At 28.6% G+C, this 15,083-nt stretch overlaps 1 protein-coding gene across 1 annotated transcript in view; it reads left to right on the top strand.

Annotated features, from left to right (window-relative positions):
* Positions 1-15,083, top strand: part of LOC118189891 (guanine nucleotide exchange factor DBS-like) — a gene marked incomplete at its 5' end in the record, with an annotated part of 97,301 nt that overhangs the window by 21,115 nt on the left and 61,103 nt on the right. The window contains 5 exons of the mRNA XM_085819701.1: positions 1,391-1,507; positions 1,867-2,141; positions 4,658-4,772; positions 13,115-13,234; positions 14,585-14,776. Coding sequence (XP_085675827.1) covers positions 1,391-1,507; positions 1,867-2,141; positions 4,658-4,772; positions 13,115-13,234; positions 14,585-14,776 — 819 coding nt within the window. The remainder of the gene's footprint in view (positions 1-1,390; positions 1,508-1,866; positions 2,142-4,657; positions 4,773-13,114; positions 13,235-14,584; positions 14,777-15,083) is intronic.

Below are 15,083 nucleotides of genomic sequence, written 5' to 3' on the forward strand. Positions count from 1 at the left end.
GCTGTCTTATTTTTAACTGAGATCATCTTAAGAGAAATAAAAATGAGGGTTTCATAATCCTCTTTCCTTACTATTAGCTGCATAACTGCCAATTCTGCTGGTCTATCATCATGTCTCCCAGTCTCCTAGTAGATCACTGATTTGTCCAAGTTTTAAACTAACAAAAATGTTTCCCAGCAATAAATGAATTGTATTGGATTGCTGAAACTTAAACTGTGTAATTTCCATTTCTCACCACTAATAATTTTCAGCATAATTTTCCTTAATAAATTGACCTGAATTGCCTTAATGTTCTGTAGATATTTGTAAAATGTTTTAAAATTCAAGCAATGTTTAATTAATTAATATTTGTATTTGATTTTTTTTACATCAGTACATGATGCATTATTAAATTTATCCATTCAATAGTATGTACGTTAATAGTTAAAATTATTTTCTTTGTATGTAAAAAATACTTTGGCAAATAAGTTTTCCTTCTCTACTCAGGATTTTCTCAGTATAAAAGTATAAAAAAATTTGCAAAATGAAATTAGCAAACGAAGATAAAATTGAAAACATCTGTTAAATATTAATATGTATTATAATCAGAATCATATTATAAATAGTTTAGTAACCTGAGTCATGCATAATAAAGTGAATGTAAGTCAGTTTGGAATTCTTTTAAATGTCATTGCTATGCCACACTGAAACTTCCAGAAACTCCTGGTTTTTACATGAGAACTTTCCAGTTTTTCATGTTTTGAGATTGGAAGCTATGCATTTGCTTGAGGGAATTTTTGCATCAATACTTTTTTGAGTATCCATATTCTGTATAGTCTGTACTGTTGAGAATAGGAGAAATGTTAGAAGAAGAGTGAATGAAATTTAATAGAGAAGTTTAGGTCTGGAAATAAAGAAAGAAAAATCACATACTCCCTGATCATTGATAGCTATAATCCCCTGCTGATGTATTTATGGTCATGAGTCAGAATGAGAGTTAAAAAGCATTTGAATATAAGCTGCTCCTTATTGGTTGAGAATATGCATGAAGTTCCATAATGAATATTTCCATTCCCTCTGTTTATTTATACTGATTGAAATTTAAGTGTGTGTGCACCCAGTTTGATGTCAAGATATACTAGATAAGTTTAAACTGTGTTATGGATCATTGTACCATATTATAAATTTCAAAATTTACATGTTAATTTTTTTGGGTGGTTTCACTGCTGAAAACTGCAGATAACTGAATTGCAAACAGAGAAGCACTACTGTACTTTACAAGGTAAACCACTTGACAAATATGTTTTGAAATGCACTTAAAAGATGCTACTGTTAAAATTCTTTGGGACTTTGTTTATAATTGTTTATATTATCATATATTTATTTAAGAGATTTATTTTTTTAATTATAGCTTGTGATTTGTGGCAGTGTTGAAGATATACATCATCACATTGATCCCAGCCAATTAACTGTTGATTTAGGGGGTACCATACCTTATAACCATGAAGAATGGATTCAACAAAGAGTGGTAATTTTATTAGTTATTTATCATTATAAGTTAAATATTAGATGATGCATTTTCCTTATTTTAATTTAATTTTACATCTTAAAATTAGCAAAACTTATTTATGTATTAAATTTTAAAAGTTAAATTGGTTTTTTCTTTTAAGTATGATGATAGGAAGAATTTTTTACCCCCCCCTTATTAAAATTTAGTAGCTTCATTTCATATGCAAAAGATACATATGACATACATGTCTTCAGATTGCTAAACTAATATGTAAATATTTAAGAATTTTTAGTGTTTTTTAAACTGGCTTATGAATTGGCTTTTTTTTTTTTTTTTTGGTCTAAAATAGATTGTTTATAATATATTTTATGCCACAGGCTGTTGAGAATTTTACGAGTAATCTTCAAGAAATATCTTCTTCTCTGCGAGAAATGACTCGAAGATTGCAGGAAACCGAGTTTCCGAATGATGTTCAATCTACCTTATCTCTTCTGGAAGATCAGGGAGGTGAATATCAGAATTTGAAGGAGGACATACGGAATGCAGCCATGCATGGAGAAACACTGCTTAGTTGTATTAGAAGACCTGCAGTACAAAGTGTTGCATACATGAAAAGCTCCGATAGGTTCATTAATGCAGCAGCTGTACAAAGGTTAGATTTTATTAATTCATATATTGATGGTGATTAGCTTTCATTGACTTTCCTTTTTGTCTGCGTATCTGAGATTATGAGGATAATCATTTTTACATCTTAACAAATAGTGTAGAAATTTTGATTTGACAATTAAATTTATTTTTAATCTGCAAAGTTAAAGCAATAATTTATGATTTTTTATAATTCAAAACACAATAGCATTTTGGATTAAATTCAAGCATTCATAGCAGCATTTAAACCATCTAAATAGAAAATTCCGTAGAATTTAGGGTGAAACTTATGGAGAAATTCAAAAATTTATCTTGGTGCACTTTTTTCAGTTGCACCAATAATAATTCACATGACGAAATTTGTAATTTCTGGTACTTTCCTTCTCATTGTGTATGAGTTAAAAAAAAAGATGCATTGTTTTCTATGTATTCATTCGAACTATGTATTTAAGTACATTTATTTATACAAATTTTCAAGAATTTGATTTTATTTATTTGATTTCTTTGAAAATAATACTTTGTGACCCAAACTACGATGTATCTGAAAACTGCATTTATTGAAAGAGAATATACAGTGAAGCACAGTTAATACATCTTTTAATGTGCCACTTAAGTAAGGTATATAAATGAGAAAGATGTATAACTGACATTTTAATTTAGCCTTCATTGCTTTATGCAGTTTTATCATTGTTCCATTGTATGGAAGGGATGGAAAGAATAGTATAAATTGAGTGCCAATAGTTGAATTGTCAATACTCTTTTTTTTTTTTTTACTTAGATTGTCATTTGTTAGTTAATTCACTTAATTTTTACTTTTTAGTGGAGTTGATGGAAACAGAAATGCAGATGTTAAATCTTTGATTGGTATAAAATTAGGATTATGTCCACAGAGAAGGGCAACTTTTTAAATGTTTGAAAGTATTTTACAAGATGAATTTTATTAAATTATAATATAATAGTAAATGAAACAGAAATAATAATAATAATGTAGCAATAATCATCTTTTATTATATTACTAATGAGTAGGTTTCAGATCTTGACAAATCACAGTCTGGCTTCTAAAAATGTGATTATTCTAAATTTCATGTTGACGCAAAATATATTTTGCTTTAAGAAAAAGTTCTTTATGATAATATAAGTGACCCTTTCAAATTAAAGTAACAGTTTAAAAATTTACTATATAGTAAATGTCATGAAATATCTTTGGACATAAAACATCGTCAGAATCATTTTTATTTGCTACCTTTGCTGTACACGGAAAAAAAGATAAAAACCTTATGTTCTAGTAAATTTGGGGCTTTTAAACATTTATGTATTAGAAGACAGCATGTTTCATTAATAATATTTTTAGTGTATGAATATATCAAATCTGCAAATGAATTTTTCTTTACATAAAAAATAAAATTAGGTAAAGTAGCAGACAGTAATATGCTGAAGGTAAAAATTTACTTTTAAAAAGATAAAAAAACTTTAATATTAATATTCTTTTAAATTCAAATATAGCTTTTCGTATAATATTAATAAATATTTAATTATGCATTATTAATAAAATTGAGAAAAATTCTATATGATTAATGCTCTGTAAGAATTTGGAAATTTAAGGTTAAAAATGACTGTGGCAATTCATTGAAGAATGTAGCAAAATCTATGAACCAAATTTGGTGTTATTATTGCTTAAAACAAAGGTGGCAAATTTTAAAAATCTTGAAAATGTGAATATATTAATTTATATGTTCTAAGATTTTGAATAAAACTCTATTTTTTTGCAGGTACACATACAAATATGTATTAAAATCACAGTAAAATTTTTAGAGGTTATAATTCTATAACCAATTTTTATAGTTTATAATTCAATTTTTTTTAAAAAAATTGTATAAAAAATTACGAATTAAAATATAAATTTAAAAAAAGTGTGAATTTTATTTGGGTTGAATGTAAATTCTGAATTGCGAAAAAAGGAATCAAGTAAGTTTAATATTAAGATATAACAATAAATGTATTCCAAGTTCAATAAATACTGAAGAGCTGAAAATTTAGGAGCTAAGTTTTTAAAAACTGTGATGTTTAAAAAACTTGGCGCCTTGGCCTAATCTGAGGTGTGGAATATCGAAATATGGAGAAAAAATTGGTATATTATTTCAGGAAAAGTCCAATTTTGGGTCAAAATATCTATGTTAGAATGATGCTCTATATAAATCTAATATATATCCTAACTCTTGCTTTCGAGACATGAAAAATGCAGGAGCAGGAGATATACAACCGTCTTTTTTTTTTTTTTTCTTTTTCTTCTTTCTTTGAGTGGGTGCACTTTTTATTTGCATCTGTGTTATATTGCTATCATTATCATGTCATACCATGCTCAATCTGTTATGCAAATTAGTGCCAATAGGCTGCTTTCTTTGTTGTAGTGTAATATGTTAAAAACATCTTTATATGAAATTTCATTTCTCAAATGCTTTTAAAACATCTAAACAAATGCATAATTCTATATTTGAGCATGATGGCATACTTACTTTTTGCTAGATTGCTGTTGCAACTTGATGAGACAGAAAAAGGGTTTGATTCCTTTTGGTCACAGCATGAAAAGCGGCTCAGTCAGTGCCTTGAACTTAGAAAATTTGAACAAGAATTCAAAGAGGTAATACTTTTACTTATTATGTAATTGTGTTGTGTCAAAAATTTAAATCAGTAATTATTAACTCTCTCAGGATTTTAGCTATTTTTCTGAAATTTACAAGTTTCCCAATATGTCATGAATAAATATTATTTTCTTTATTATAATTTAAAAAGGATCCTTCAATTTTGTACCTTGACTCCTTTACTTTCAATATACATCCAACCTGAAATCGGATGCGTTAGAATCTGGCAAAAAATTTTCAAGTGTGAATGAATTGGAAAACCCTCCTTCTATACAAAATTTTACGTCCATAATGCTTAGAGGGTGGAGGATTTTATTTTAAACTAGCAGCCTCGCTGCCAGCCTTCGTTTGGCTTTTAAATGTACCGGAAAAATGGTTGAAGGGAACACTAAACGTTAAATTTAAAAACTGCTTAGAATTTTACTCTGCAGAACAACTTCATAAAAAAAAGTTATTACGTATAACAAAATTACAATGAAATAAGCAATATCCCTTAATACAAATATTAATTATCCTAATAAATAAATTAACCAACTTCCCTTTGCAAAATCTTAAGAACTCAAATGGTAAAAAGGAGGTTAAGAATTTTGTTTCCTAAAAAAATCACTCAAAACTTTTCAATATCTTAAAGACAGTGAAATGAGTAATAAATAACATAAAAGAATACAAAAAAAAAAAAAAAAAAAAAAAAAAAAAAAAATCTGAAAATCAAAGTATAATTAATGATATTTTATCTTATATTTTCAAGAGAAAAAAATTACAATGAAATAAGCTATATCCCTTAATGCAAATATTAATTATCCTAATAAAAAATTAACTAACTTTCCATTGAAGAAAAAAAAAATCATGCACAACTTTTCAATATCTTACAAATAGTGAAATAAGCAAAAATAACATGAAAGAACCTCAAAAAACAAAAAATTCCTCAAAGAATTTTGCTCTGCAGAACAAATGAAAAATTTTTGCCAAACCCATATTTCTAAAAGAATGAAACTATTCAAAATGATGCACTTTCATCAAAAATCTATCAACAACAATAAGAAAGAAAAATTGTTGCCAAAATCACATTTTTAAAGATGTGAGATGTGAGAAAGTGTACTTGGAAGCTTCATTTAAAAAATTTCTTAAAAATACAAAATATTATCATTTTTCCAAAATTCTTCTGGTAAAGGCAAGTCGCAAGGATAAAAATTTAACATGTCCAGAAATCAAAGAAATGTAAACTACATTTTTAAACATAAACTTTTTTAGAAAAAATCCTGTTGAAAAGGTGTTAAGCTCACTTTGTTAAATAAATTTGTGTTTAATCGATTTATTGAAACACGAAATTTATTTTAAGTTCGTAAAATAGCTAAGTGCCTATGTTTCATGACGATGTGAAAATAGAGTGTGTAGAGTAAAATCTCGCTTTCCTATAGCCCATTATATCTCAAAATGACGCAATTTCATCACAAAACATAAAATAAAAAACATTCTAATTCGAATTTGGAAAAAATCGCTTCAAGGTGCACTGGCTCTTGTCTAGATGCACCTATGTACCAAATTTCATAGCCGTGGGTCTATTAGTTTACGCGCAACGCAAACAAAAGACAGACACATACAGACAGACTCTTTGTTTTATTATATGTAGAGATGAAATGGTTTGAACTAGATTAGCAAAGGACCGTTTAAAAGTTTTCATTATATTATTTTCAGTGCTTAATATTAGTTTTCTCATGAAGACAGAGTGTTTTTCTGAACATCTGGACAGAAAACAAGAGTTGAATACTTGCTCAGTTTTCCTTAAACAAAAATTTTTAGTGTGTTGTGAATAGGAGTTAAATGAGACGAGCAGTTTAAAAGGTTATCTTATCACTTTTCTTTTGTGTTTGGAATGGGAAAGTTTCAGTGTGAAAAAATAAATTGCACTTCTTGAGCTTTTGTGAATACAGAATCAAGTAGTGATTAGTGATCAGATGGCGAATTGATGAGCTTTGTTAAGCTGATAATTGAAATATGGAGAGTGAGATATTCCACTTTGAAAGGTAAAGAGTTGAATTTTGTTCTAATGTGTTTGGTGACTCATCAGTGGGAGTTTTGATATCAAGCTGTTGACATCAGTTGTGTTTTGGTTTGTTTGGGGGGAATAGCAAGAAATGGAGTCAGTTTATCTTGTATAACTGATCAGAACTTAATTTTATGTTTACTTTTAGCCTATGATGATTTGATGTGTGTGGTAACTGAGATTTCCTCGAAGGATTTTACAGGAATAGAATTTGGTTGAGATTGGATTTGAGTGCCAGTGGGTTAAAAATTAAATTAAATAAGGAAGGGGCAATATTGCCCATTGTGGGCTTGATTGCCCCTTCCTTATTTCCACACAAGCAGGCTGGATCCCTTTGTTTTTTCCCTAAATAAGGTGCTGCTTTGTGCGAAGTTTGCCTCTTCTCTTTAGCCATTCTGATGCATGGTCCAGTGAGTCCAGCTTACTCAGCAAGATTGCCTCGGAATTGAGTGTCTTTAGAAAATTCTTCTGCTTCATTTTTTGACTAAGGTTTTTAATGGGTTATATCAGTAGTTCTTAACTAGGGGAATTTCATAGATTTCCAGGGGGGAATGTAATCAGCTTGACTTGGCCTGCTTCCTGCTGTGCTGTTAAAAATTATCTAAATCTAAATAATTGTACATATATTTTTCAAATTTTGGAAAAGCAAGGGAGTGATGTTCTAACAATAATGAAAGGGGTACATCTGGCAAGAAAAGGTTGGAAACCACTGGGTTATGTGCTTTGAAAATAAGGTTTTTATGCTTTATCTTCTGACTAAGAAATATAAAGATTCTATCTGCTATCATTTTTATATCCAACAGAAGAGCATTTAGACAGCGGTTGTTGAGGGCATGGAAGATCTTGAATTCGTAACCCCTCTTCTGTGCACATTATTCCTATATCAATTTAAATCAGTGGCTGAAGTTCTTGTGTTCCAAAATTCATGATAAGTTGGACCTCCTTGTATGCAAAAATAGAATGAGACAGATTCAGCAAAAATTAAGTTAAACAAATTGTTGTGTGCACTTGACGAAGAAAAAATTAACTTGTTTTACTTGCATATTAGCTCTTAACAGGGAGAGAATTTTTTTCTGGAATACTCCCTTACCATGAATTGGTATTGTTACAAAATGCCCAGCTGTAAGATAGCTTTCCTGCGAAGCAGGGTTAGGGTAGCCAGAAAGTGGCTGGAAAAGGTAGGGTTGCCAGGTTTGGGGTGAAATCACCCATTTGGCAATAAAATTGGCAATATACCATAGACAGAGCAAGAACATTCTAGAATGAATTCTTGCCGTTTTTCCCCGGAATGTTCTCAAAGGCAGGTCAAAAGCTATATATACTATATCTGTACGCAGAGTAGAGAATATGTTGAGTTCAGTAGTAGTGTTTCGAGTTCAGAGATTAGCTTGAGAGTGATCGATTGAGTCAGGAGCTGTAATTTAGTGCTTTGCCATGAAGCTGTCTTCACTATTATAGCCTGATAACCTGAAGGCTGTGTTGCTGATAGTTTCAGTGTGTTTTTCATAGTTTTTCAATGACTGTAACACATCTTTGGAACTGTCCTGTGTAATATTAGTGAATAAATTGTGTTTTGATTATTTATTAAGTGTTGTCATCAATCATTTCAAATCCACAAACCCATAGAATGCAAAAATATTCTACAGTTGTTTATATCATTATGTGTTCATAAACTTCTTGCACTTAAAAATGATTTAAGTATCTATGGAAATAATAATTCTGTTAATTACATTGTCGTACAGTAACAAAAAATTAATGATTTGTGATATTTAGATTTGTAATGAAGAATAGGTAATTATAGTGAAGTTGCTTTTAGGGCAAAATGATAAATTGTTCATTATTCAGAATGTGAATTATTTTTAATTAGCGATTTAAAATGTGTGTTGTTTAGGCATTTAAGAGAAAAAGTGTAGTAGAGACCTAGATTTAGCTATTCCTTTCTTAGTGTTTATTTAATCTAAAATTTCATAAATGAGTTTTATTAAATCTTGTATGTTTTGTTATTAATTTGTGGTCTAGCTTAGTCTGTCCATTTGTTTGACCAGAAGGTTCTTGGAAACGTGGAGTTCTGCTTGCTTGGGCTTATTTATAAAAAGCCCAAGCAAATAATACATCGCAAATACATTATACATCACAAAAATCTTAGCATTAGCCACTTATTGAAATGATTTATGAGAAATTCAAATTATTAAAGAATGCCAATATAGTAATTGAACTTTAATTGAATTTATTCATATATTAATATTAAGGGGAATTGATTGATTGATATGTTTGAATATTTCTTCCCTGGTGTTTGTGAGGTTGTGTATTAATGCACTGAATTTATGGCTATCTCTAGGGAGTATGTAAATTATGGTTATTTGAAGTAATGGTATTTTTAAGAGAGATATAGAATTAATAACTTTGAATTTTGATTCTGAATTAATTTACTTGCTTTTAAATTTATGTAATTATTGATTTGATTTGGTTAGATCAATCACCCAAATCCTCTTCACATTATAAGAGTTTTAACTTCTTAAGTACTTTATTTTTGTCTGGCATTTAGTCAGTTAGTTTAGCATAAACTTGAAGTTGTAATGTATATAAATTTAGTTTTTTTCTGATATAACAGTTGTGCTCTTTAAATCTGATATACCAACTTGTTTAAATCTAAATGTGTGGTTGATTATAAGTTTGTGTATGATCTGTATCATTATGTAATGAAGAAGCTGTATGTATAAATGTTCTTTAAAGCTCCTGAAGTCACCAAATTTTGAACATACATAATCCTACTTCTGAACAAGTACTTCTCAAAGTCCAAATTTTGAATTTGTTTTTTAATTATTTTATATTTTATGTGAATATAATTAACTTTTAATTAAAAACTTGGCATTATTAAGCTTTATATTGCCGCTGTGCAAAGCATAAGATATCTATGTTTCAAGTTTAATCAGAAAGCTCAGTGATATTAAAAACAGGGTGTTATCACTAAGCAAAAGGCAATAAATTTGTCTTTTGAATTTAATCAACAAATTCAGTCATTTAAAAGAAATATGTTGCCATTGCCTAAAATAAAATGTTTTTATCTTCCATGCTACAGTGTCATCATTCAGCAAAGCATAAGATATTTAATTTTTTTTCAGATTGATTCATTATTAAAAAACTAAGAAATTTAATTATTAAAAAAATAAGCAATTTAAAAGAAATAAATGCTAATTCATTGAAATTATTATTAATTACTAGTTGTACTCCTGAAATTACAGTAGCTGGCTTCATTAAAATCATTATACAGTAAATCCTTGCTGAATGCAGGGATTATGTCATGCATGTACACAGGGCTTAATTTTTCTAAAATTAGATGTGCCAGGACCTTAAGGAAAATCATTAGGAAAGAGGAAAAGAATAAATGAGTAAATAAAATGACTACTAAAAAGATAAAATTATTAAAAAAATTAAATAATTAAAATGATTAAAGAATTAATGATTGGCATAGTTAAATAATTAATATTAGAATTCAATAAAATGTAAAGAGATAAATAAAAATAAGTTATTAAATGATGGTAAAGGGTTAAATAATAAAATACTGGACCTTTAATTATTTTGGGCTGTGAAATTACTATTCACCTCAAAAACTAAGATGTAACTCAACAAGTCTCCTGTTGAATTTATGCTCTAAATATATAGTATAATGTACTATTTCAAGGCATGATAGAAAAACAAAGGCAATTCTTTTTCGAGCACACAAATAAAAACAGTTAAAATGTCACGAATGAGAATAGAGAGAATGCTATAAACTATAACAGAATATAGTGGAAATTTTAACAGTGGATGTATGAGTATGAAAACAAAGAGAGAAACATGCAATACTTCCTGAGCATGATCTTTTGTCAGTATAATTCTAGCTGTCAAGCAGAATGTGAAGGAGAAATAAGTTTTCCCAAATCCAAGTGTTAGCTCAAACAAAGTAAAAAGTGCCCATTTGTTCCCTCTGTAAATGGTTACGTTGTTCCAAAAGGTTTGCTAGTACTCTATTCCATGGGAAGACACCAGCATTGGGATGAAAAGTTTATCCTCTGTCATAAATTGTTTGCAAATTTTGCAAAATAAGCCCTTTGACATGTGATGGGAACATTTTTTTTTCTTCTTAAAAGTCTCAATCTCAATCGAAGGATTTGTTTTCCAGGGAACGAGAGGCATGTATTCAGAAGTTAGTATCTATTTTTAATTTAATTTTAGCATTAAAATAAAATCTGTGAAATCAAAAAAAAAAAAAAAAAAAAAAATTCTGCTGAAATTTTAGCCTAATACATAAAAGAAATGCCGGAGTTTTCTTATTTAGGGCTTTGGTTCACTCTAGCTAGACAATTTATCTAAAAGATTAACATGTGTCAGAGCCAGAATTTAAGTTCTGCATGTGCGTCAAAATCACATTTCGAATTGTTAACTTTCTATGTGGAAAAATAGGTTAGGTATCGTTCAGATCAAGAAAGTACATGTAATTCATATAAACCTAAATATTATTGTAATTGAAAGGGGGAAATGAAACAAATGCTAATTAAAAGGATTTCTGTTACTACTAAATAACTAAATAAATAGGATCATTATGCAAGATGCAGTTAGTTTTTTTTTTTTAAATAACTGGGAATTTTTGCTTGGCACAATATCTGATGCAACCTTTTAAATGGTTGCAATAAGGAGTCCAAAGTTTTTCAATACCTCTCATAAAGTGTCCCCTGCTTTCTTTATTTGGGTCTATGTCTATTACAAAATCAGATGATTCTCGTGCCTTTTTTAACAATTCATTTAACTTCTTGTACAGTAAATGCTCTTTATCTTCTTTACTGTTGCTGCTTTCACCATCAGCTGGTATAATAAGATATCCAGGTCTTCATTTTTCATTTCCCAAATGTCTTTCTCAACTAATTCTTTGATTTCTCCTTCTTCCTTATCTGAAAATCTGTCAGTGCCTATTATTTTTGCAATTTTTACGATTTTCTTGGCTTCATTTTCAATTAATGAAAATTCTTTAAAATTTTTGGCACTTTCTGGCTAGAGCTGGTGCTAGCAAGCATTTGTTGTTTATGAATAAATTTGTTCCCATGTGAGTTTAATAATTTCTATTCAGTGTCTTATGTTGAATTGCTTCCAAAATTCCATTAGTGTGTGGTACTTTCCTTCATCCAGTGCTTTATTTGCAAAGAAGTAAATATGTCTGACATAATAGGCTTTGAATATTTTTATAATTCTTTAATCCATTGGTTGCATAAAGGAAGTGGTGTTCAGTGAAAGGAATAAAACCTCTACATTGATGCAATGCTGTGAGGGCTTCACTGAGTTCTGGAGCATTTTCTAGAATTACGAAAATTTGAAACGCAGGTTTTGCTGTTCTATGCAATGCTTGACTTCTTTAATGAATGAATTTTCAAACTAAATTGCAATGATCTTAAATTAAATCTATTGAATGAAAGTTTGTTATTTATTTGTTACTGTGTTTATTATTTCCTGTCCTGATATTGAAATTCACTGAACATTTGTTACTTAAAAATTAGTAACATCCATGGGCAAAATGGCTGGTAGTGTGCAAGAAATTAAACTGAAAATAAATCAAAGAAAAATTTTTAGCTCTGTTTAATTTTTATGTTTTGGATTAACTAAAAATAATTATTTTGTTAGACATAGAAATCCAAGTATTTAACAGCTCATTTATATTGAATACAGTTCTTTTATTTATCTCCTAAATGTATTGAATATTTTTCAGAAGTTGTTTTTTAATAATATTAATTACAATAAATTTAAAGCTAATTTACTTTTTAATCATTTTTTGAAGTGTTACCTTACTTCATTTTAACTGATCTGCATACAGATTTACTCTAAACACTCTGCATCTTAAAGTTGAATTCGTGAAACTGTTCTGTCATTTGATATTAACATAGGATTCAGAGTTTTCTGATACAGTGCACATTATATTGCCACATGGCAGTTAAAGATTTCTTAATATTGTCCTTAATAACTTTTGATACAGATATAATTTTACTAAAAAACTAAGTTTAGATGTAAGAAAGTGCATCAGGAAAATGTTGCTCATGTTTGTTATTTTGCCAATTCTTTTCAATATAAATTTTGACTGAAAAATTAATAGTATAGTTTTTTATAGTTTTGAATTGTAAATTGAGTATAGTTAATTGCTCATATTTTTTTGCAAAATGCTGCTCATGTTTGGTATTTTATTAATTCTTTTCAATATAAATTTTGAGTGAAAAATTAATAGTATAGTTTTTATAGTTTTGAATTATAAATTGAGTATAGATAATTTTCTAGTTACAGGTCACTCTTTCTGGAAATCTTCGAGAATTAGCAGATATTCCAGAGACAGGTGATTCTGTTTCAGAGGTAGATTCACTTCTTGCGGCTCTGGAAGGATTTCGTAGTGATACTGAAGTAAGTTGATTCTGAAATATTCTATGCTGTGTTTGTTAAAAAAATATTAAATAGGAGTTCCAGCAAATGTTTGAAAGAACTTATTGGTCTTTATTTTAGATAATCAAGAGATAGAAATTATGGAAATTTAGCATGTAGAAAATTTAAATTGCTTGTCATAAATTTTTGTGCTGTATGGCCCTTGTTTATCCATTTTGAAATAAAGTCCTATATCATTCCCATTAACATACACTTTGCTTGATGCAGAATCCCTTAAATTTTGTAAATACTTTACTGCATGCTGTTCCATTTAGGACTGGTCCAAGTTTTGATCAATTTTTCATTATTTTTTCAAAATGCAAAGGAAAACTGATGAATACTAGTTAACTTATTTATATCCCTCTTTACAAAAACTTAAACGGCTTATCAAGTGCTAATCAGGTTTGCTTAAAACCAAGGTAAAGACCTTATGATTGTATTGTGACATCATGTTTGTTCATTATTGGTAGTAATCAAACTGGATGATGACAGCTTTTGCTTGTTCTGAGTTGTATATGTTGATATGTTCTGTATGAAGGCTTTACAAGGTTTCTCATCTGCTTAATTTTTGGTAAAATAAATAAATAAATAGAATAGAGTTATTTTGGTTAGTTAAATGCTGGATATTTATTGCATTTTTTGTAATGACCTGATCTGAAATCCATTATAGCTGAGAATATGAACTTTAGAAATACTGAATAGAGTTTGTTTTACATTCCATGCATTTTTTGCTACAGTTAAAAATCAGTTTTGCAGGTCTTAACAAATAATTAATTCTTTGTTTGCAAACTGAATATTGTGCTGAAACCTAAAATTAAATGAAAAAATATTACTGTAATTTAAATTTTTCATTTGATGAAACTTGGCCTGTAAGTATTTTTAAGATACTTTTTGTGACATATATTTTTATAATGAAGAGTACTATGAAGTGTTTTCCCGAATAATGAAGTAGCTTTTACTAATCATATATCTCATTTAGATAAATAATTCATTAATAAGTTGTTTGAATTTATTAGTTATTTAATTTATTTATAAATTATTTTAGTGTATATTTTAATAATAACTGAAAATATATTAATTTTGAAATAATATACTTGGGAATGATTCAAATTTTCCTTCTTTTTTTGCTTTTTAAGTGAGCAAAATAAATGTAACATGATGGTGTAAAAACGTTCTGTGTGAATTTTTGGTGTTGCTGCTTTACATGCTCACATTTTCGTGAGTTTTCTATTGGAATTTAAAGCTGATCTATTCTATTGGATCTATTCTATTGGAATTTAAAGCATTTTAGCTTCTATATTTTCATAATTATATCTGATATATTTGTTACAGGATGATTTGGATAAAGCTGATCAGCTACAACAAGATGGGGAAAAATTAATAGCTGCCAATCATTATGCTGTAGACTCCATTGCACCAAAATGTATTGAGCTTGAAAGGATTGCTGCTGATATTCGACAGCAACTAGCTTTTCGTATAGAGATATTAAGGAAGAGTAGAGACCTTCAAGCAAGAATAGAAAAAGTATTATTATTTTTAAATATTCTGTTGCTTTTTCAGGCTGAAAAAATGCTCTTATTGGTGATACCTAACTTCATGATTTTTACTGTTTGAATATTTATTGTTCAAAGTTATGTAATTGAAATTATAGAATTTTTGAAAGAAAACAACCAGATTTTGAAAGTGTATGAAACTAATTTTGAAACTTGTCATTGAATGTGATATTTCTGCATTTTAACTTTTGCAATTTTGATTAAAGCATAAAAAAGGATTTTGCATTCTCCTAATTAATTTTATGTATAATCTTTGTTAATGCAGTTAATAATTGAAA

Source organism: Stegodyphus dumicola, chromosome 6 (genome assembly GCF_044657685.1).
Source record: "Stegodyphus dumicola isolate Sdum_Otavi_A_Nest chromosome 6, ASM4465768v1".
NCBI lineage: Eukaryota > Metazoa > Arthropoda > Arachnida > Araneae > Eresidae > Stegodyphus > Stegodyphus dumicola.